General features: G+C 50.7%; 1 protein-coding gene across 1 annotated transcript in view; it reads left to right on the top strand.

Annotated features, from left to right (window-relative positions):
- The window catches only part of LOC135507226 (slit homolog 2 protein-like), a 640,120-nt gene that overhangs the window by 601,638 nt on the left and 13,814 nt on the right, over window positions 1–24,668 (top strand). Inside the window, 5 exon segments of the mRNA XM_064926820.1 lie at window positions 12,850–13,090; window positions 13,568–13,698; window positions 17,049–17,203; window positions 18,101–18,221; window positions 21,631–21,646. Coding sequence (XP_064782892.1) covers window positions 12,850–13,090; window positions 13,568–13,698; window positions 17,049–17,203; window positions 18,101–18,221; window positions 21,631–21,646 — 664 coding nt within the window.

Genomic DNA, 24,668 nt, shown 5'->3' with positions numbered 1-24,668 from the left:
CACACACACCTGTGTCTGTCCTGAGGGATACAGGTAACAGGACACACACACACACACACACACACACACATACGCACACACACACACACACACACACACACCTGTGTCTGTCCTGAGGGATACAGGTAACAGGACACACACACACACACACACATACGTACATACACACACACACACATACGCACACACACACACACACACACACACACACACACACACACCTGTGTCTGTCCTGAGGGATACAGGTAACAGGACACACACACACACACACACATACGTACATACACACACACACACACACACACACACACACACACACACACACACACACACACACACACACACACACACCTGTGTCTGTCCTGAGGGATACAGGTAACAGGACACACACACACACACACACATACGTACATACACACACACACACACACACACATACGTACATACAGTACTAGTCAACAGTTTGGACACACCTACTCATTCCAGGGTTTTTCTTTATTTTTACTATTTTCTACATTGTAGAATAGTAGTGATGACATCAACACTATGAAATAACACATATGGAGTCATGTAGTAACCAAAAAAGTGTTCAACAAATATAATTTTATATTTGAGATTCTTCAAAGTATCCACCCTTTGCCTTGATGACAGTTTTCCACATTCTTGGCATTCTCTCAACCAGCTTCATGAGGTAGTCACCTGGAATGTATTTCAATTAACGGGTGTGCCTTAAGTTAATTTGTGGAATTTCTTTCCTTCTTAATGCGTTTGAGCCAATCAGTTGTGTTATGTCAAGGTAGGTGTGGTATACAGAAGATAGCCCTATTTGGTAAAAGACCAAGTCCATTTTATGGCAAGAACAGCTCAACTAAGCAAAGAGAAATGACAGTCCATCATTACTTTAAGACATGAAGGTCAGTCAATACGGAAAACTTCAAGAACTTTGAAATTTGCAGTCGCAAAACCCATCAGGCGTTATGATGAAACTGGCTCTCATGAGGACCACCACAGGAAAGGAAGACCCAGAGTTACCTCTGCTGCAGTCAACCTGAACATTCATGAAAAATAAATCGCATCATAAACAAAATGTGTTTTTATACATTTGCAAACATTTCTAAAATCCTGTTCTCTCACTCTGTATGGGTAGTTAACCTGAACGTTCATGATAAGGTAGAGGCTGGTTTAGTACCAGTCTGTAGGGGTAGTTAACCTGAACGTTCATGATAAGGTAGGGGCTGGTTTAGTACCAGTCTGTAGGGGTAGTTAACCTGAACGTTCATGATAAGGTAGAGGCTGGTTTAGTACCAGTCTGTAGGGGTAGTTAACCTGAACGTTCATGATAAGGTAGGGGCTGGTTTAGTACCAGTCTGTAGGGGTAGTTAACCTGAACGTTCAGGATAAGGTAGGGGCTGGTTTAGTACCAGTCTGTAGGGGTAGTTAACCTGAACGTTCAGGATGAGGTAGGGGCTGGTTTAGTACCAGTCTGTAGGGGTAGTTAACCTGAACGTTCAGGATGAGGTAGGGGCTGGTTTAGTACCAGTCTGTAGGGGTAGTTAACCTGAACGTTCAGGATGAGGTAGGGGCTGGTTTAGTACCAGTCTGTAGGGGTAGTTAACCTGAACGTTCATGATGAGGTAGGGGCTGGTTTAGTACCAGTCTGTAGGGGTAGTTAACCTGAACGTTCATGATGAGGTAGGGGCTGGTTTAGTACCAGTCTGTAGGGGTAGTTAACCTGAGCGTTCAGGATAAGGTAGGGGCTGGTTTAGTACCAGTCTGTAGGGGTAGTTAACCTGAACGTTCAGGATGAGGTAGGGGCTGGTTTAGTACCAGTCTGTAGGGCTAGTTAACCTGAACGTTCATGATGAGGTAGGGGCTGGTTTAGTACCAGTCTGTAGGGGTAGTTAACCTGAACGTTCAGGATAAGGTAGGGGCTGGTTTAGTACCAGTCTGTAGGGGTAGTTAACCTGAACGTTCATGATAAGGTAGGGGCTGGTTTAGTACCAGTCTGTAGGGGTAGTTAACCTGAACGTTCATGATGAGGTAGGGGCTGGTTTAGTACCAGTCTGTAAGGGTAGTTAACCTGAACGTTCATGATAAGGTAGGGGCTGGTTTAGTACCAGTCTGTAGGGGTAGTTAACCTGAACGTTCATGATGAGGTAGGGGCTGGTTTAGTACCAGTCTGTAGGGGTAGTTAACCTGAACGTTCATGATGAGGTAGGGGCTGGTTTAGTACCAGTCTGTAGGGGTAGTTAACCTGAACGTTCAGGATAAGGTAGGGGCTGGTTTAGTACCAGTCTGTAGGGGTAGTTAACCTGAACGTTCATGATAAGGTAGGGGCTGGTTTAGTACCAGTCTGTAGGGGTAGTTATCCTGAACGTTCAGGATGAGGTAGGGGCTGGTTTAGTACCAGTCTGTAGGGGTAGTTAACCTGAACGTTCATGATGAGGTAGGGGCTGGTTTAGTACCAGTCTGTAGGGGTAGTTAACCTGAACGTTCAGGATGAGGTAGGGGCTGGTTTAGTACCAGTCTGTAGTTTAGTACCAGTCTGGGTAGTTAACCTGAACGTTCAGGATGAGGTAGGGGCTGGTTTAGTACCAGTCTGTAGGGGTAGTTAACCTGAACGTTCAGGATGAGGTAGGGGCTGGTTTAGTACCAGTCTGTAGGGGTAGTTAACCTGAACGTTCATGATAAGGTAGGGGCTGGTTTAGTACCAGTCTGTAGGGGTAGTTAACCTGAACGTTCAGGATAAGGTAGGGGCTGGTTTAGTACCAGTCTGTAGGGGTAGTTAACCTGAACGTTCATGATAAGGTAGGGGCTGGTTTAGTACCAGTCTGTAGGGGTAGTTAACCTGAACGTTCAGGATGAGGTAGGGGCTGGTTTAGTACCAGTCTGTAGGGGTAGTTAACCTGAACGTTCATGATGAGGTAGGGGCTGGTTTAGTACCAGTCTGTAGGGGTAGTTAACCTGAACGCTCAGGATGAGGTAGGGGCTGGTTTAGTACCAGTCTGTAGGGGTAGTTAACCTGAACGTTCAGGATAAGGTAGGGGCTGGTTTAGTACCAGTCTGTAGGGGTAGTTAACCTGAACGTTCAGGATAAGGTAGGGGCTGGTTTAGTACCAGTCTGTAGGGGTAGTTAACCTGAACGTTCATGATAAGGTAGGGGCTGGTTTAGTACCAGTCTGTAGGGGTAGTTAACCTGAACGTTCAGGATAAGGTAGGGGCTGGTTTAGTACCAGTCTGTAGGGGTAGTTAACCTGAACGTTCAGGATGAGGTAGGGGCTGGTTTAGTACCAGTCTGTAGGGGTAGTTAACCTGAACGTTCATGATGAGGTAGGGGCTGGTTTAGTACCAGTCTGTAGGGGTAGTTAACCTGAACGTTCAGGATAAGGTAGGGGCTGGTTTAGTACCAGTCTGTAGGGGTAGTTAACCTGAACGTTCAGGATGAGGTAGGGGCTGGTTTAGTACCAGTCTGTAGGGGTAGTTAACCTGAACGTTCATGATGAGGTAGGGGCTGGTTTAGTACCAGTCTGTAGGGGTAGTTAACCTGAACGTTCATGATGAGGTAGGGGCTGGTTTAGTACCAGTCTGTAGGGGTAGTTAACCTGAACGTTCATGATGAGGTAGGGGCTGGTTTAGTACCAGTCTGTAGGGGTAGTTAACCTGAACGTTCATGATGAGGTAGGGGCTGGTTTAGTACCAGTCTGTAGGGGTAGTTAACCTGAACGTTCATGATGAGGTAGGGGCTGGTTTAGTACCAGTCTGTAGGGGTAGTTAACCTGAACGTTCAGGATGAGGTAGGGGCTGGTTTAGTACCAGTCTGTAGGGGTAGTTAACCTGAACGTTCATGATAAGGTAGGGGCTGGTTTAGTACCAGTCTGTAGGGGTAGTTAACCTGAACGTTCAGGATAAGGTAGGGGCTGGTTTAGTACCAGTCTGTAGGGGTAGTTAACCTGAACGTTCAGGATAAGGTAGGGGCTGGTTTAGTACCAGTCTGTAGGGGTAGTTAACCTGAACGTTCATGATGAGGTAGGGGCTGGTTTAGTACCAGTCTGTAGGGGTAGTTAACCTGAACGTTCATGATAAGGTAGGGGCTGGTTTAGTACCAGTCTGTAGGGGTAGTTAACCTGAACGTTCAGGATAAGGTAGGGGCTGGTTTAGTACCAGTCTGTAGGGGTAGTTAACCTGAACGTTCATGATGAGGTAGGGGCTGGTTTAGTACCAGTCTGTAGGGGTAGTTAACCTGAACGTTCAGGATAAGGTAGGGGCTGGTTTAGTACCAGTCTGTAGGGGTAGTTAACCTGAACGTTCATGATAAGGTAGGGGCTGGTTTAGTACCAGTCTGTAGGGGTAGTTAACCTGAACGTTCATGATAAGGTAGGGGCTGGTTTAGTACCAGTCTGTAGGGGTAGTTAACCTGAACGTTCATGATAAGGTAGGGGCTGGTTTAGAACCAGTCTGTAGGGGTAGTTAACCTGAACGTTCAGGATAAGGTAGGGGCTGGTTTAGTACCAGTCTGTAGGGGTAGTTAACCTGAACGTTCATGATAAGGTAGGGGCTGGTTTAGTACCAGTCTGTAGGGGTAGTTAACCTGAACGTTCAGGATAAGGTAGGGGCTGGTTTAGTACCAGTCTGTAGGGGTAGTTAACCTGAACGTTCAGGATAAGGTAGGGGCTGGTTTAGTACCAGTCTGTAGGGGTAGTTAACCTGAACGTTCATGATAAGGTAGGGGCTGGTTTAGTACCAGTCTGTAGGGGTAGTTAACCTGAACGTTCAGGATAAGGTAGGGGCTGGTTTAGTACCAGTCTGTAGGGGTAGTTAACCTGAACGTTCATGATAAGGTAGGGCTGGTTTAGTACCAGTCTGTAGGGGTAGTTAACCTGAACGTTCAGGATAAGGTAGGGCTGGTTTAGTACCAGTCTGTAGGGGTAGTTAACCTGAACGTTCAGGATGAGGTAGGGGCTGGTTTAGTACCAGTCTGTAGGGGTAGTTAACCTGAACGTTCATGATAAGGTAGGGGCTGGTTTAGTACCAGTCTGTAGGGGTAGTTAACCTGAACGTTCAGGATAAGGTAGGGGCTGGTTTAGTACCAGTCTGTAGGGGTAGTTAACCTGAACGTTCAGGATGAGGTAGGGGCTGGTTTAGTACCAGTCTGTAGGGGTAGTTAACCTGAACGTTCAGGATAAGGTAGGGGCTGGTTTAGTACCAGTCTGTAGGGGTAGTTAACCTGAACGTTCATGATAAGGTAGGGGCTGGTTTAGTACCAGTCTGTAGGGGTAGTTAACCTGAACGTTCAGGATAAGGTAGGGGCTGGTTTAGTACCAGTCTGTAGGGGTAGTTAACCTGAACGTTCAGGATAAGGTAGGGGCTGGTTTAGTACCAGTCTGTAGGGGTAGTTAACCTGAACGTTCAGGATGAGGTAGGGGCTGGTTTAGTACCAGTCTGTAGGGGTAGTTAACCTGAACGTTCAGGATAAGGTAGGGGCTGGTTTAGTACCAGTCTGTAGGGGTAGTTAACCTGAACGCTCAGGATAAGGTAGGGGCTGGTTTAGTACCAGTCTGTAGGGGTAGTTAACCTGAACGTTCAGGATAAGGTAGGGGCTGGTTTAGTACCAGTCTGTAGGGGTAGTTAACCTGAACGTTCAGGATAAGGTAGGGGCTGGTTTAGTACCAGTCTGTAGGGGTAGTTAACCTGAACGTTCAGGATAAGGTAGGGGCTGGTTTAGTACCAGTCTGTAGGGGTAGTTAACCTGAACGTTCAGGATAAGGTAGGGGCTGGTTTAGTACCAGTCTGTAGGGGTAGTTAACCTGAACGTTCAGGATAAGGTAGGGGCTGGTTTAGTACCAGTCTGTAGGGGTAGTTAACCTGAACGTTCAGGATAAGGTAGGGGCTGGTTTAGTACCAGTCTGTAGGGGTAGTTAACCTGAACGTTCATGATAAGGTAGGGGCTGGTTTAGTACCAGTCTGTAGGGGTAGTTAACCTGAACGTTCAGGATAAGGTAGGGGCTGGTTTAGTACCAGTCTGTAGGGGTAGTTAACCTGAACGTTCATGATAAGGTAGGGGCTGGTTTAGTACCAGTCTGTAGGGGTAGTTAACCTGAACGTTCATGATGAGGTAGGGGCTGGTTTAGTACCAGTCTGTAGGGGTAGTTAACCTGAACGTTCAGGATAAGGTAGGGGCTGGTTTAGTACCAGTCTGTAGGGGTAGTTAACCTGAACGTTCAGGATAAGGTAGGGGCTGGTTTAGTACCAGTCTGTAGGGGTAGTTAACCTGAACGTTCATGATGAGGTAGGGGCTGGTTTAGTACCAGTCTGTAGGGGTAGTTAACCTGAACGTTCAGGATGAGGTAGGGGCTGGTTTAGTACCAGTCTGTAGGGGTAGTTAACCTGAACGTTCAGGATAAGGTAGGGGCTGGTTTAGTACCAGTCTGTAGGGGTAGTTAACCTGAACGTTCAGGATAAGGTAGGGGCTGGTTTAGTACCAGTCTGTAGGGGTAGTTAACCTGAACGTTCAGGATAAGGTAGGGGCTGGTTTAGTACCAGTCTGTAGGGGTAGTTAACCTGAACGTTCATGATAAGGTAGGGGCTGGTTTAGTACCAGTCTGTAGGGGTAGTTAACCTGAACGTTCAGGATGAGGTAGGGGCTGGTTTAGTACCAGTCTGTAGGGGTAGTTAACCTGAACGTTCATGATGAGGTAGGGGCTGGTTTAGTACCAGTCTGTAGGGGTAGTTAACCTGAACGTTCATGATAAGGTAGGGGCTGGTTTAGTACCAGTCTGTAGGGGTAGTTAACCTGAACGTTCATGATAAGGTAGGGGCTGGTTTAGTACCAGTCTGTAGGGGTAGTTAACCTGAACGTTCAGGATGAGGTAGGGGCTGGTTTAGTACCAGTCTGTAGGGGTAGTTAACCTGAACGTTCAGGATAAGGTAGGGGCTGGTTTAGTACCAGTCTGTAGGGGTAGTTAACCTGAACGTTCAGGATGAGGTAGGGGCTGGTTTAGTACCAGTCTGTAGGGGTAGTTAACCTGAACGTTCATGATAAGGTAGGGGCTGGTTTAGTACCAGTCTGTAGGGGTAGTTAACCTGAACGTTCATGATAAGGTAGGGGCTGGTTTAGTACCAGTCTGTAGGGGTAGTTAACCTGAACGTTCATGATAAGGTAGGGGCTGGTTTAGTACCAGTCTGTAGGGGTAGTTAACCTGAACGTTCATGATGAGGTAGGGGCTGGTTTAGTACCAGTCTGTAGGGGTAGTTAACCTGAACGTTCAGGATGAGGTAGGGGCTGGTTTAGTACCAGTCTGTAGGGGTAGTTATCCTGTACGTTCATGATGAGGTAGGGGCTGGTTTAGTACCAGTCTGACATTTAGTTAACAGAACGCTCAGGAACAGGTAGGGGCTGGTTTAGTACCAGTCTGTAGGGGTAGTTAACCTGAACGCTCAGGAGCAGAACAGGGGCTGGTTTAGTACCAGTCAGGAGTAGTTAACCTGAACGCAGAATGAACAGAACAGGAGCAGTAGAACAGCTGAGTTTAGAACAGAACAGGAGCAGAGTAGTTAACAGAACGCAGAACAGGAGCAGAATAGAACAGACCAGTCTGAGCAGAGTAGAACAGACCAGGAACAGTTCAGAACAGACCAGGGCAGGTTTAGAACAGTCCAGGAGTAGTTAACAGAACGACTCAGGAGCAGGTAGAACTGGTTTAGACCAGGAGCAGGGTAGAACAGAACGTTCAGAATAGAGAGGTAGGGGCTGGTTTAGAACAGACCAGGAGGGTAGTTAACCAGAACGTTCAGAACAGACCAGGAGCAGTTTAGTAACAGACCAGGGAGCAGAACCAGAACAGACCAGGAGCAGAGTTTAGAACAGACCAGGAGCAGAACCTAGAACAGACCAGGAGCAGGTAGAACAGAACCAGGAGCAGAACAGAACAGACCAGGAGCAGACCTTGTAGGACAGAACAGAACAGCAGAGTAGAACAGACCAGGAGCAGAACAGAACAGACCAGGAGCAGAGTAGAACAGACCAGGAGCAGAACAGAACAGAACAACAGACCAGAGCAGAACAGAACAGACCAGGAGCAGAATAGAACAGAACAGGAGCAGAGTAGAACAGAACAGGAGCAGAATAGAACAGACCAGGAGCAGAGTAGAACAGACCAGGAGCAGAATAGAACAGAACAGGAGCAGAGTAGAACAGAACAGGAGCAGAATAAAACAGTACCCCACACATACAATTATCAGGAGCAGGTTTGAACAAACACAGATTCAACCACAAAGACCAGGAGGTTTTCCAATGCCTCACACAGAAGGGCAAGTATTGGTAGATGGGTAAAAAAAAAACATTCACTACAAAGATACAGGCGTCCTTCCTAGCTCAGTTGCAGGAGAGGAAGGAAAACAGAACAGGAGCCAATGCTGACTTTAAAACAGTTAGCAGAGTTTAATGAACTGTGATAGGAGAACAACTGAGGATGGATCTACAACAGAACTCCACAATAGAACAGAACATGACAGAGTGAAAAGAACAGAGCCAGGAGCAGAATAAAACATAACAAAACAGAGTTTGCAACAAGAACAGGAGCAGAGTAGAAAGAACATGGCAGCAGAAATAGAACTTTTTGTCCAGAATACAAAGTGTTGTGTTTGGAGCAAGTCCAGAACAGAACAGGAGCAGAGTACCGCTCTCCAATTTTCAGCACAGTGGCAGAGTAGAACAGAACAGGAGCTTGTCAGAACAGAACTGTGGAGCAGGTAGAAAAGAAACAGAATGGGGCTAAGAACAGGAAAGGACCAGAGGAAAGAACTGGAGCAGCTTTCCAACAGACACAGGAGAGATTAATTCACCTTTCAGCAGGACAACAGAACAGGAACACAAGGCCAAACAGACAGTGAATGTTCCTGAACAGAACAGAACAGTTTTGACAAATCGTATTGAAAAGAACAGGACAAGACTTAAAAATGGCAGAACAGGAGCAGAACAACCAACTTGACAGAGCTTGAAGAATTATGAAAAGAAAACAGGAGCAAATGTAGAACAGATCCAGGAGCTGAACAGAACAGACCCAGAGCAGACTCACAGAACAGACCAGGAGCAGAAAGAACAGCTCAGGAGCAGAACAGAACAGACCAGGAGCAGAGTACCCAGAACAGACCAGAACAGAACAGTGACTCAGAACAGAACAGAACCAGAGCAGAGAACAGAACTATTAGAACAGGAGCAGAACAGAACAGACCAGGAGCAGAGAGAACAGACAGGAGCAGAACAGAACAGCCAGAGCAGAACAGAACAGACTCAGGAGCAGAGTAGAACAGACCAGGAGACAGAACAGAACAGACCAGGACAGAGTAGAGACAGACCCAGAAAGACTCACAGCTCAGGAGCAGAACAGAAAGACTCAGGAGCAGCGGTAGTGACCAGGACAGAACCCAGAAAGACTCAAGCAGAGTAGTGACTCTTAACAGACATACAGAACAGAAAGACTCACAGCTCTGAGAGATGGGTAACCAGAAAGACTCAACAGCAGTAGTGACAGGGAGGTTTTCAAGAGACCCAGAAAGACTCAACAGCAAGTAGTGACTCTTAGAGCAGACCCAGAAAGACTCACTACAAAGACTCAGGCGACTTACCTAGCTCAGACCAACAGAGGTAGGAAACCAGAGAGTACCCAGAATTACCACCAAGACCAATCTGTAGTGACTTTAGAACAGTTACCAGAAAGATTTAAACAGCGGGAGTGAAAACTACCCAGAAGACTCAACAGCGGTAGTTACTCCAAAATAATAACCTAAAAGACTCACAGCTCTGAAAAGAAGAAAGACTCAACAGGAAACCACTCATAGAGATTTACCCATGCCAATCCTGTTTAAAACAGCTGTACAGACTCTTAATACTGTGACCCAGAAAGACTCAACAGAGGATAGTGACTCTTTTTGTCCAGAATCCAAATGTGTGAAAAGATGACATCTTACAGAATAGACTATATTCCAAAAACTGCAGCTGTAATGACTCTTAGAGACTTACCCACTTTTGAAAAGCTGTAATGACTCTTACAAAGAAATTTGGGGCAAACCAAAGAAAAGACTCAGCTGTAATGACTCTTAGAGATGCTTGTCCAAGAGAGACTGGGAGTTAATGACTCTTAAAATTTAAACAGAAGGGGCCAAGATGTTATCACTGTGATTTAACCTGGTTCAGTCTGCTTATCTAATCAATATGGGAGATTAATTAATTTTTCCAGCATGGACAAACGTTAAAACTTCCATTTTCGACAGTACAGAATATTTTGAGTCAATCTTTTTTTTTTATTAAATCTTTGAACATATACGACAAGACTTAAAAATGGCCAGAAAACTCAACAAGCATCTTGACAGAGCTATGAAGTTTATCTTGAAAATAAAAAATGAAATGATTACATGGACAGGTGGAGACCTGACCCAGAAAGACTCACAGCTCTTGTTTTGTTTTGTTTTCAGAAAGGTCAGCTCTGAGAGACCCTGAGAAAGTTTTCACAGTTTTCAGAGTCTGTTCAGAAAGACTCACAGCTCTTTGTTTTGTTTGTTTTCAGAAAGACTTTTGAGAGTCCCTGAGAGGTTACCCAGAAAGTTTTCACAGCTCTGAGAGAGTCCCAGAAAGACTCACAGCTTTGTTTTGTTTGTTTTCAGAAAGACTGTTCTGTAGTGACCCTTAGAGACTTACCCAGAAAGTTTTCAGCGGCTGTTCTGAGAGTACCCAGAAAGACTCAACAGCTCTGAGAGACTACCCCAGAAAGACTCCCAACAGTAGTGTTTTAGAGACGTCTGTTCAGAAAGACTCAACAGATGGTTGTTTTGACTTTTAGAGACTTTTCCAGAAAGTCCCTCTTAGAGTTTTGTTTTCAGCTGTCTGTTCGGTAGTGAGTCCCTGACACTTACCCAGAAAGACTCAACAGCGGTCTGTTCTGAGAGTCCCTGATGGTTCACAGTTTGTTTTCAGAGTCTGTTCTGTGAGTCCCTGATGGTTGTTTTGTTTGTTTTCAGAGACTGTTCTGTGAGTCCCTGATGGAAAGACTGTGAGTCCCATGGTTGTTTTGAAACAGCTCTGAGAGACATACCCAGAAAGGTTTCAACAGTCCCTGATCTGAGAGACATACCCAGAAAGACTCAACAACAGTAGTGTTTTGTTTAGAGACGTACCCAGAAAGACTCAACAGCGGTAGTTTTGACTCTTAGAGACTTACCCAGAAAGACTCACAGCTCTTAGAGTTTGTACCCAGAAAGACTCAACAGTGGTACTGACTCTTAGAGTTTGTTTTCAGAAAGACTCAGCTCTGAGAGACATACCCAGAAAGACTCAACAGCGGTTTGACTTTTAGAGACTGTTCAGAAAGACTCAACAGCGATAGTGACTTTAGTTTTGTACCCAGAAAGACTGTTCAGCGGTAGTGACTCTTAGAGACTTACCCAAGAAGTTCCCAGCTGTAATGCCTCTGAGACGTCCCAGAAAGACTCAACAGTTTTAGCTGACTGTTCTGAGAGTCCCAGAAAGATGGTGGTCAAGAAAGACTCACAGCTCTTAGAGACGTACCCAGAAAGACTCCCAGGTTGTTTTGTTTGTTTTCAGAAGACTCTGCTGTAATGTCCCTAGAGGTTGTACCCAGAAAGACTCAACAGCGGTAGTGACTCTGAGAGACGTACCCAAGAAGACTCCCAGCTGTAATGGCTCTTAGAGACTGTTCAGAAAGACTCAACAGCAGTAGTGACTTTAGAGACTTACCCAAGAAGACTCCCAGCTGTAATGACTCTTAGAGACTTACCCAAGAAGAGTCCCTGAGCTGTAATGTTTGTTTTCGAGACGGTCTACCCAAGAAGACTCCCTGAGCTGTAATGACTCTTAGAGACTTACCCAAGAAGACTCCCAGCTGTAATGACTCTTAGAGATTTTCAAGAAGACTGTTCAGATGTTATCACTGTGATTCTAACTTGGGGGGTGTTTATTTATCTAATCAATATAATATATTAGATGGGTTTTGTTTTTTCCATGAATGTTTTAGTCCCTGATCGTTATAATTGTTTTTTTGTTTCCATTTTCACATTACAGAATATTTTGTGTCAATCGTTTTTTTTATTCCACTTTGTTAACACAACAACAACAAAAGAGTGTTGTTTTGTTTTGCATTTTAGAGTGCTGATCTATGATCAGTTTATCTTGTTTACCTGACAATGAATATGATTACATGGACAGTTTTGTTTTGGAGCGGTCTGTTCTGATCAGTCCCTGATGGTTGTTTTGTTTTGTTTTCAGAGGTCTGTTCTGTGAGTCCCTGATGGTTGTTTTGTTTGTTTTCAGAGGTCTGTTCTGTGAGTCCCTGATGGTTGTTTTGTTTTGTTTGTTTTCAGCGGTCTGTTTTGAGAGTCCCTGATGGTTGTTTTGTTTTTTTGTTTTCAGTGGTCTGTTCTGTGAGTCCCTGATGGTTGTTTTGTTTTTTTGTTTTCAGTGGTTTGTTCTGTGAGTCCCTGATGGTTGTTTTGTTTTGTTTGTTTTCAGTGGTTTGTTCTGTGAGTCCCTGATCGTTGTTTTGTTTTGTTTGTTTTCAGCGGTCTGTTCTGTGAGTCCCTGATGGTTGTTTTGTTTTGTTTTCAGTGGTTTGTTCTGTGAGTCCCTGATGGTTGTTTTGTTTGTTTTCAGTGGTTTGTTCTGTGAGTCCCTGATGGTTGTTTTGTTTTGTTTTCAGCGGTCTGTTTTGTGAGTCCCTGATGGTTGTTTTGTTTTGTTTTCAGAGGTCTGTTCTGTGAGTCCCTGATGGTTGTTTTGTTTGTTTTCAGAGGTCTGTTCTGTGAGTCCCTGATGGTTGTTTTGTTTTGTTTTGTTTTCAGCGGTCTGTTCTGTGAGTTCTCTCCTCCCATGGTTCTGCCGCGCACCAGTCCCTGTGACGACCACGAGTGTATGAACGGAGCGCAGTGCGTTGTCGTGGAGACGGACCCCCGCTGTCAGTGTCTCCATGGTTACGAGGGCGAGTGGTGCGAGACGCTAGCCAGTGTCAACTTCGTCAACCGACGGTCTTACCTGCAGCTGCCCTCTAGTCTAATCACACCTGAGACAAACATCACACTACAGGTACACACACACACACACACACACACTACAGGTACACACACTACAGGTACACACACACACACACACTACAGGTACACACACACCACACACACTCACCACACACAAGCACACACCACACACACACATACACCACATACACACCACACCACACACCACACACACACACACATACCACACACACATACCACACACACACACACACACACACACACACACACAACACACACACACACACACACACACACACACACACACACACACATACCACACACACACACACACACACACACACATACCATCATCACTTCCTTGACTGACTTATAACTATAAGGGGTGATTAAACATAGGTGTGCGTGCGTGTGTGTGTGTGTGTGTGTGTGTGTGTGTGTGTGGTATATGTGTGGTATGTGTGGTGTGTGTGTGTGTGCGTGTGTGTGTGTGTGTGTGTGTGTGCGTGTGTTTCTGTGTTTCTGTCAGATTGCTACAGATGAGGACAGTGGTGTGTTGCTGTATAAAGGAGACAAGGACCACATTACCATAGAGTTGTATAGAGGACGTCTCCGTGTCAACTACCACACTGGAACACACCCTGCCTCTGCTATATACAGGTGGAACACACCCTGCCTCTGCTATATACACACACACACACCATACCACACACACACCACACTGGAACAGACCCTGCCTCTGCTATATACAGGTAACACACACACACACACACACACACACACACACCATACCACACTGGAACAAACCCTGCCTCTGCTATATACAGGTAACACACACACACACACACACACACACTGGAACAAACCCTGCCTCTGCTATATGTCACACCATACCACACTGGAACAAACCCTGCCTCTGCTATATACAGGTAACACACACACACACACACACCATACCACACTGGAACAGACCCTGCCCCTGCTATATACAGGTAACATACACACACACACACACACACACACACACACATCATACCACACTGGAACAGACCCTGCCTCTGCTATATACAGGTAACACACACACACACACACACACACACACCATACCACACCACACTGGAACTGGAAAACCCTGCCTCTGCTATATACAGGTAACACACACACACACACACACACCATACCACACTGGAACAGACCCTGCCTCTGCTATATACAGGTAACATACACACACACACACACACACACCATACCACACTGGAACAAACCCTGCCTCTGCTATATACAGGTAACACACACACACACACACCATACCACACTGGAACAGACCCTGCCTCTGCTATATACAGGTAACACACACACACACACACACCATACCACACACACATTTCATGATTTGGTTGGCTCTAATTGTGTTGCTGTCTCCCTCTCTCTCCTCTCTGTCTCTCTCTCTCCTCTCTCTGTCTCTCTCTGTCTCTCTCTCTCTCTCTCAATTTCAATTTCAATTCAATTCAAGGGGCTTTATTGCCATGGGAAACATGTGTTAACATTGCCAAAGCAAGTGAGGTAGATAATATATAAAGTGAATATGTAAAGTGAAATAAACAATAAAAATTAACAGTAAACATTACACATACAGAAGTTTCAAAACAATAAAGACATTACAAATGTCATATATATATATATATACAGTGTTTTTAAAAATGTGCAAATGGTTAAAGGACACAAGATAAAATAAATAAGCATAAATATGGGTTGTATTTCCAATGGTGCGTGTTCTCTCTCTCTCTCCTCTCAGTGTGGAGACGGTAAATGATGGTGTGTTCTCTCTCTCTCTTCCTCTCAGTGTGGAGACGGTAAATGATGGTGTGTGTCTCTCTCTCTCCTCTCAGTGTGGAGACGGTAAATGATGGTGTGTGTTCTCTCTCTCTCTCTCCTCTCAGGGTGGAGACGGTAAATGATGGTGTGTGTTCTCTCTCTCCTCTCAGTGTGGAGACGGTAAATGATGGTGTGTGTTCTCTCTCTCTCTCTCCTCTCAGTGTGGAGACGGTAAATGATGGTGTGTGTTCTCTCTCTCTCTCCTCTCAGTGTGGAGACGGTAAATGATGGTGTGTGTTCTCTCTCTCTCCTCTCAGTGTGGAGACGGTAAATGATGGTGTGTGTTCTCTCTCTCTCTCCTCTCAGTGTGGAGACGGTAAATGAAGGTGTGTGTTCTCTCTCCTCTCAGTGTGGAGACGGTAAATGATGGTGTGTGTTCTCTCTCTCTTAAATGAAGGTGTGTGTTCTCTCTCCTCTCAGTGTGGAGACGGTAAATGATGGTGTGTGTTCTCTCTCTCTCTCTCCTCTCAGTGTGGAGACGGTAAATGATGGTGTGTGTTCTCTCTCTCTCCTCTCAGTGTGGAGACGGTAAATGATGGTGTGTTCTCTCTCTCTCTCCTCTCAGTGTGGAGACGGTAAATGATGGTGTGTGTTCTCTCTCTCTCTCCTCTCAGTGTGGAGACGGTAAATGATGGTGTGTGTTCTCTCTCTCTCTCCTCTCAGTGTGGAGACGGTAAATGATGGTGTGTGTTCTCTCTCTCTCTCTCCTCTCAGTGTGGAGACGGTAAATGATGGTGTGTGTTCTCTCTCTCTCCTCTCAGTGTGGAGACGGTAAATGATGGTGTGTGTTCTCTCTCTCTCTCTCTCCTCTCAGTGTGGAGACGGTAAATGATGGTGTGTGTTCTCTCTCTCTCTCCTCTCAGTGTGGAGACGGTAAATGATGGTGTGTTCTCTCTCAGACTGTGTCTCTCTCAGTGTGGAGACGGTAAATGATGGTGTGTGTTCTCTCTCTCCTCTCAGTGTGGAGACGGTAAATGATGTGTGTGTTCTGGGACATATTCTCCCTCTCCTCTCAGTGTGGAGACGGTAAATGATGGTGTGTTCTCTTCTCTCCTCTCAGTGTGGAGACGGTAAATGATGGTGTGTTCTCTCTTCTCTCCTCTCAGTGTGTCTCTCGGTAAATGATGGTGTGTTCTCTCTCTTCTCAGTGTGGAGACGGTAAATGATGGTCTGTGTCTCTCTTCTCTCTCTCTCAGTGTGGAGATGGTAAATGATGGTGTGTATCTCTCTTCTCTCTTTCTCTCTCTGTGTGTCTCTCTTCTTCTCTTTCTCTGGTGTGTCTCTCTTCTCTCTTTCTCAGTGTGGAGACGGTAAATGATGGTGTGTCTCTTCTCTCTCTTTCTCTCAGTGTGGAGACGGTAAATGATGGTGTGTTCTTCTCTCTCTCCTCTCAGTGTGGAGACGGTAAATGATGGTGTGTTCTCTCTCTCTCTCCTCTCAGTGTGGAGATGGTAAATAATGGTGTGTGTTCTCTCTCTCTCCTCTCAGTGTGGAGACGGTAAATGATGGTGTGTGTTCTCTCTCTCTCTCAGTGTGGAGACGGTAAATGATGGTGTGTCTCTCTTCTCTTTCTCTCTCTCTCTCAGTGTGGAGACGGTAAATGATGTGTGTTCTCTCTCTTCTCTCTGTGTCTCTCTTCTTCTCTTTCTTTCTCAGTGTGGAGACTTCTTAAATGATGGTGTGTCTCTCTCTTCTCCTCTCAGTGTGGAGTCTCTGATGGTCTGTGTTCTCTTTCTCAGTGTGGAGACGGTAAATGATGGTGTGTGTGTCTCTCTCTCTCTCTCCTCTCAGTGTGGAGACGGTAAATGATGGTGTGTGTCTCTCTCTCTCTCCTCTCAGTGTGGAGACGGTAAATGATGGTGTGTGTTCTCTCTCTCTCTCCTCTCAGTGTGGAGACGGTAAATGATGGTGTGTGTTCTCTCTCTCTCTTCTCTCAGTGTGGAGAGTAAATGATGGTGTGTGTTCTCTCTTCTCTCTTCTCTCAGTGTCTCTCTTCTGTCTTTGATGGTCTGTGTTCTCTCTCTCTCCTCTCTGTGTGGAGACGGTAAATGATGGTGTGTGTCTCTCTCTCTCTCTCTCCTCTCAGTGTGGAGACGGTAAATGATGGTGTGTTTTCTCTCTCTCTCTCCTCTCAGTGTGGAGACGGTAAATGATGGTGTGTTCCATGTGGTAGAGTTGGTGGCATCAGATCAGACTGTGTCTCTGTCTATTGATGGTGGACCAGTCAAGTCTATCAACTCTCTGAGTAAACAGTCAACACTCAGCAGCGATTCTCCTCTATACCTGGGAGGTGCGTTATACACTGTGTGTGTCAGGAAGAGGGCTTTTCTGGACATATTGTAGCTTTCTTTCTCTGTCTCTTAGCTCTAAAACGTGTTGGTTCCATATGTGAAGTATCATCTCTCTCTGTGTGTTTCTCTTGTGTCTCTTCTCTTTCTTTCTCTGTGTGTTTCTCTTCTTCTCTTTCTCTCTCTGTGTGTGTCTCTCTTCTTCTCTTTCTCTCTGTGTGTCTCTCTTCTCTCTGTCTTTCTCTCTGTGTTTCTCTTCTTCTCTTTCTCTTTCTCTGTGTGTCTCTCTTCTTCTCTTTCTCTTCTCTGTGTGTCTCTCTTCTCTTTTTCTCTGTGTGTCTCTCTTCTTTCTTTCTCTGTGTGTCTCTTTTCTCTTTCTTTCTCTGTGTGTCTCTTCTTCTCTTCTCTCTGTGTGTTTCTCTCTTCTTTCTACCTCTGTGTGTTTTTCTGTGTCTCTTTCTACCTCTGTGTGTTTCTCTTCTTCTTCTTTCCTCTCTGTGTGTCTCTCTTCTTCTCTTTCTTTCTCTGTGTGTCTCTCTTCTTCTTTCTACCTCTCTGTGTGTCTCTCTTCTTCTCTTTCTACCTCTCTGTGTCTTCTTCTTCTTTCTTCTTCTCTCTTCTTCTTTCTCTCTGTGTGTTTCTCTTCTTCTCTTTCTACCTCTCTGTGTCTGTCTCTCTACATTCAATTCAATTCAAAGGGCTTTATTGGCATGGGAAAACATGTCAACATTGCCAAAGCAAGTGAAGTAGATAAACAAAAGTGAAATAAACAATAAAATATTAACAGTAAACATTACACTTACACTTACAGAACTCTCTCTCCCTCTAACTCTCTCTCGCTCTCTCTTTCTCTCTCTCTATCTCTGTCTCTTTCTCTCTCTCCCTTTCCCTCTCTCCAGGTATGCCAGATCGTTGGTCAGTCTCTGCAGCGCTGCAGTCTGGAGTTGGGGGGCAGAACGGGACCAGCTTCCATGGCTGTCTCAGGAACCTCTACATCAATGGACAGCTGCAGGATCTCGGGTCGGGCTGGAGCAGGGACAGGTACAGGACCTGGGGTCAGACTGAGCAGGGACAGGACCTGTGGGTCAGGCTGGAGCAGGGACAGGTAGAGGACCTGGGGGTCAGGCTGGCTGGGGCAGGGACAGGGACAGGACCTGGGGGTCAGGCTGGAGCAGGGACAGGACCTGGGGGTTGGGCTGGAGCAGGTACAGGACCTGGGGGTCAGACTGGAGCAGGGACAGGACAGGACCTGGGGGTCAGACTGAGCAGGGACAGGACCTGTGGGTCAGGCTGGAGCAGGGACAGGTACAGGACCTGGGGGTCAGACTGGAGCAGGGACAGGTACAGGACCTGGGGGTCAGGCTGGAGCAGGGACAGGACCTGTGGGTCAGGCTGGAGCAGGGACAGGACCTGGGGGTCAGGCTGGAGCAGGGACAGGGACAGGACCCTGGAGCAGGGACAGGGACAGGACCTGGGGTCAGACTGGAGCAGGGACAGGACCTGGGGGTCAGGCTGGAGCAGGGACAGGACCTGGGGGTCAGGCTGGAGCAGGGACAGGACCTGGGGGTCAGGCTGGAGCAGGGACAGGTACAGGACCTGGGGGTGGCTGGAGCAGGGACAGGACCTGGGGGTCAGACTGGAGCAGGGACAGGACCTGGGGGTCAGACTGGAGCAGGGACAGGACCTGGGGGTCAGGCTGGAGCAGGGACAGGACCTGGAGGTCAGACTGGAGCAGGGACAGGACCTGGGGGTCAGGCTGGAGCAGGGACAGGACCTGGAGGTCAGGCTGGAGCAGGGACAGGACCTGGGGGTCAGGCTGGAGCAGGGACAGGACCTGGGGGTCAGGCTGGAGCAGGGACAGGACCTGGAGGTCAGACTGGAGCAGGGACAGGACCTGGGGGTCAGACTGGAGCAGGGACAGGACTGGAGCAGGGACAGGACCTGGGGGTCAGACTGGAGCAGGGACAGGACCTGGAGGTCAGACTGGAGCAGGGACAGGACCTGGGGGTCAGACTGGAGCAGGGACAGGACCTGGGGGTCAGACTGGAGCAGGGACAGGACCTGGAGGTCAGACTGGAGCAGGGACAGGACCTGGAGGTCAGACTGGAGCAGGGACAGGACCTGTGGGTCAGACAGGACCTGGGGGTTGGGCTGAGCAGGGACAGGACCTGGAGGTCAGACTGGAGCAGTGACAGGACCTGGGGGTCAGGCTGGAGCAGGGACAGGACCTGGGGGTCAGACTGGAGCAGGGACAGGACCTGGGGGTAAGGCTGGAGCAGGGACAGGACCTGGTGGTCAGACTGGAGCAGGGACAGGACCTGGGGGTCAGACTGGAGCAGGGACAGGACCTGGGGGTCAGACTGGAGCAGGGACAGGACCTGGTGGTCAGACTGGAGCAGGGACAGGACCTGGGGGTCAGACTGAAGCAGGTCTGGGGGTCAGACTGGAGCAGGGACAGGACCTGGGGTCAGACTGGAGCAGGGAGACCTGTGGGTCAGACTGGAGCAGGGACAGGACCTGGAGGTCAGACTGGAGCAGGGACAGGACCTGGAGGTCAGACTGGAGCAGGGACAGGACCTGGAGGTCAGACTGGAGCAGGGACAGGACCTGGGGGTCAGACTGGAGAAAGGACAGGACCTGTGGGTCAGACTGGAGCAGGGACAGGACCTGGAGGTCAGACTGGAGCAGGGACAGGACCTGGAGGTCAGACTGGAGCAGGGACAGGACCTGTGGGTCAGACTGGAGCAGGGTCAGGACCTGGAGGTCAGACTGGAGCAGGGACAGGACCTGGAGGTCAGACTGGAGCAGGGACAGGACCTGTGGGTCAGACTGGAGCAGGGACAGGTACAGGACCTGGGGGTTGGGCTGGAGCAGGGACAGGACTTGGAGGTCAGACTGGAGCAGGGACAGGACCTGGGGGTCAGGCTGGAGCAGGGACAGGACCTAGAGGTCAGGCTGGAGCAGGGACAGGACCTGGGGGTCAGACTGGAGCAGGGACAGGACCTGGGGGTCAGACTGGAGCAGGGACAGGACCTGGGGGTCAGACTGGAGCAGGGACAGGACCTGGGGGTCAGGCTCAGTCAGACTGGAGCAGGGACAGGACCTGGGGGTCAGACTGGAGCAGGGACAGGACCTGGGTGTCAGGCTGGAGCAGGGACAGGACCTGGGGGTCAGACTGGAGCAGGGACAGGACCTGTGGGTCAGACTGGAGCAGGGACAGGACCTGGAGGTCAGACTGGAGCAGGGACAGGACCTGGAGGTCAGACTGGAGCAGGGACAGGACCTGGGGTCAGACTGGAGCAGGGACAGGACCTGGGGGTCAGACTGGGAGAAAGGACAGGACCTGGGGTCAGACTGGAGCAGGGACAGGACCTGGAGGTCAGACTGGAGCAGGGACAGGACCTGGAGGTCAGACTGGAGCAGGGACAGGACCTGGGGTCAGACTGGAGCAGGGACAGGACCTGGGGGTCAGGCTGGAGCAGGGACAGGACCTCGGGGACTGGAGCAGGGACAGGACCTGGGGGTCAGGCTGGAGCAGGGACAGGACCTGGGGGTCAGGCTGGAGCAGGGACAGGACCTGGGGGTCAGACTGGAGCAGGGACAGGACCTGGGGGTCAGGCTGGAGCAGGGACAGGACCTGGGGGTCAGGCTGGAGCAGGGACAGGACCTGGGGGTCAGGCTGGAGCAGGGACAGGACCTGGGGGTCATACTGGAGCAGGGACAGGACCTGGGGGTCAGACTGGAGCAGGGACAGGACCTGGGGGTCAGACTGGAGCAGGGACAGGACCTGGTGGTCAGACTGGAGCAGGGACAGGACCTGGGGGTCAGACTGAAGCAGGGACAGGACCTGGGGGTCAGACTGGAGCAGGGACAGGACCTGGGGGTCAGACTGGAGCAGGGACAGGACCTGTGGGTCAGACTGGAGCAGGGACAGGACCTGGAGGTCAGACTGGAGCAGGGACAGGACCTGGAGGTCAGACTGGAGCAGGGACAGGACCTGGAGGTCAGACTGGAGCAGGGACAGGACCTGGGGGTCAGACTGGAGAAAGGACAGGACCTGTGGGTCAGACTGGAGCAGGGACAGGACCTGGAGGTCAGGCTGGAGCAGGGACAGGACCTGGGGGTCAGACTGGAGCAGGGACAGGACCTGGAGGTCAGACTGGAGCAGGGACAGGACCTGGAGGTCAGGCTGGGAGCAGGGACAGGACCTGGGGGTCAGACTCTGGAGGTCAGACTGGAGCAGGGACAGGACCTGGAGGTCAGACTGGAGCAGGGACAGGACCTGTGGGTCAGACTGGAGCAGGGTCAGGACCTGGAGGTCAGACTGGAGCAGGGACAGGACCTGGAGGTCAGACTGGAGCAGGGACAGGACCTGTGGGTCAGACTGGAGCAGGGACAGGCACAGGACCTGGGGGTTGGGCTGGAGCAGGGGCCAGGACTTGGAGGTCAGACTGGAGCAGGGACAGGACCTGGGGGTCAGGCTGGAGCAGGGACAGGACCTAGAGGTCAGGCTGGAGCAGGGACAGGACCTGGGGGTCAGACTGGAGCAGGGACAGGACCTGGGGGTCAGACTGGAGCAGGGACAGGACCTGGGGGTCAGACTGAGCAGGGACAGGACCTGGGGTCAGGCTGGAGCAGGGACAGGACCTGGAGGAGTCAGACTGGAGCAGGGACAGGACCTGGGGGTCAGACTGGAGCAGGGACAGGACCTGGGGGTCAGGCTGGAGCAGGGACAGGACCTGGGAAGTCAGACTGGAGCAGGGACAGGACCTGTGGGTCAGACTGGAGCAGGGACAGGACCTGGAGGTCAGACTGGAGCAGGGACAGGACCTGGAGGTCAGACTGGAGCAGGGACAGGACCTGGAGGTCAGACTGGAGCAGGGACAGGACCTGGGGTCAGACTGGAGAAAAGGACAGGACCTGTGGGTCAGACTGGAGCAGGGACAGGACCTGGAGGTCAGACTGGAGCAGGGACAGGACCTGGAGGTCAGACTGGAGCAGGGACAGGACCTGGGGGTCAGACTGGAGCAGGGACAGGACCTGGGGGTCAGGCTGGAGCAGGGACAGGACCTGGGGGTCAGACTGGAGCAGGGACAGGACCTGGGGGTCAGGCTGGAGCAGGGACAGGACCTGGGGGTCAGACTGGAGCAGGTTTAGGACCTGGGGTCAGACTGGAGCAGGTACAGGACCTGGGGGTCAGACTGGAGCAGGGACAGGACCTGGGGGTCAGACTGGAGCAGGGACAGGACCTGGGGGTCAGGCTGGAGCAGGGACAGGACCTTGGTGTCAGACTGGAGCAGGTACAGGACCTGGGGGTCAGACTGGAGCAGGGACAGGACCTGGGGGTCAGACTGGAGCAGGTACCGGACCTGGGGGTCAGACTGGAGCAGGTACAGGACCTGGGGGTCAGACTGGAGCAGGGACAGGACCTGGGGGTCAGGCTGGAGCAGGTACAGGACCTGGGGGTCAGGCTGGAGCAGGGACAGGTACAGGACCTGGGGGTCATACTGGAGCAGGGACAGGACCTGGGGGTCAGACTGGAGCAGGTACAGGACCTGGGGGTCGGGCTGGAGCAGTTACAGGACCTGGGGGTCAGACTGGAGCAGGGACAGGACCTGGGGGTCAGACTGGAGCAGGGACAGGACCTGGAGGTCATACTGGAGCAGGGACAGGACCTGGGGGTCAGACTGGAGCAGGGACAGCTACAGGACCTGGGGGTTGGGCTGGAGCAGGGACAGGTACAGGACCTGGGGGTCAGACTGGAGCAGGGACAGGACCTGGGGTCAGGCTCTGGTGTCAGACTGGAGCAGGTACAGGACCTGGGGGTCAGGCTGGAGCAGGGACAGGACCTGGGGGTCAGGCTGGAGCAGGGACAGGACCTGGGGGTCAGACTGGAGCAGGTACAGGACCTGGGGGTCAGACTGGAGCAGGGACAGGACCTGGGGGTCAGGCTGGAGCAGGTACAGGACCTGGGGTCAGGCTGGAGCAGGGACAGGTACAGGACCTGGGGTCGTACTGGAGCAGGGACAGGACCTGGGGGTCAGACTGGAGCAGGTACAGGACCTGGGGGTCGGGCTGGAGCAGGTACAGGACCTGGGGGTCAGACTGGAGCAGGGACAGGACCTGGGGGTCAGACTGGAGCAGGGACAGGACCTGGGGTCAGACTGGAGCAGGGACAGCTACAGGACCTGGGGGTTGGGCTGGAGCAGGGACAGGTACAGGACCTGGGGGTCAGACTGGAGCAGGGACAGGACCTGGGGGTCAGGCTGGAGCAGGGACAGGACCTTGGTGTCAGACTGGAGCAGGTACAGGACCTGGGGGTCAGGCTGGAGCAGGGACAGGACCTGGGGGTCAGGCTGGAGCAGGGACATGTATAGGACCTGGGGGTCAGGCTGGAGCAGGGACATGTTTAGGACCTGGGGGTCAGGCTGGAGCAGGGACAGGACCTTGGTGTCAGACTGGAGCAGGTACAGGACCTGGGGGTCAGACTGGAGCAGGGACAGGACCTGGGGGTCAGACTGGAGCTACCGGACCTGTCAGACTGTACAGGACCTGGGGGTCAGACTGGAGCAGGTACAGGACCTGGGGGTCAGACTGGAGCAGGTACAGGACCTGGGGGTCAGACTGGAGCAGGGACAGGACCTGGGGGTCAGCTGAGCAGGTACAGGACCTGGGGGTCAGGCTGGAGCAGGGACAGGTACAGGACCTGGGGTCTACTGGAGCAGGGACAGGACCTGGGGGTCAGACTGGAGCAGGTACAGGACCTGGGGGTCGGGCTGGAGCAGGCCAGGACCTGGGGTCAGACTGAGCAGGGACAGGACCTGGGGGTCAGACTGGAGCAGGGACAGGACCTGGAGGTCATACTGGAGCAGGGACAGGACCTGGGGTCAGACTGGAGCAGGGACAGCCAGGACCTGGGGGTTGGGCTGGAGCAGGGACAGGTACAGGACCTGGGGGTCAGACTGGAGCAGGGACAGGACCTGGGGTCAGGCTGGAGCAGGACAGGACCTTGGTGTCAGACTGGAGCAGGTACAGGACCTGGGGGTCAGGCTGGAGCAGGGACAGGACCTGGGGGTCAGGCTGGAGCAGGGACATGTATAGGACCTGGGGGTCAGGCTGGAGCAGGGACAGGACCTGGGGGTCAGACTGGAGCAGGTACAGGACCTGGGGGTCGGGCTGGAGCAGGTACAGGACCTGGGGGTCAGACTGGAGCAGGTACAGGACCTGGGGGTCGGGCTGGAGCAGGTACAGGACCTGGGGTCAGACTGGAGCAGGTACAGGACCTGGGGGTCAGACTGGAGCAGGGACAGGACCTGGGGTCAGGCTGGGCAGGTACAGGACCTGGGGTCAGGCTGGAGCAGGGACAGGTACAGGACCTGGGGTCATACTGGAGCAGGGACAGGACCTGGGGGTCAGACTGGAGCAGGTACAGGACCTGGGGGTCTCAGGTACAGGACCTGGGGGTCA

The sequence above is a fragment of the Oncorhynchus masou genome, chromosome 20, assembly GCF_036934945.1.
Source record: "Oncorhynchus masou masou isolate Uvic2021 chromosome 20, UVic_Omas_1.1, whole genome shotgun sequence".
Taxonomy (NCBI): Eukaryota; Metazoa; Chordata; class Actinopteri; order Salmoniformes; family Salmonidae; genus Oncorhynchus; species Oncorhynchus masou.
The sequence above is the reverse complement of the archived record's forward strand: the minus strand, read 5'-3'. Positions and strand labels throughout refer to the sequence as shown.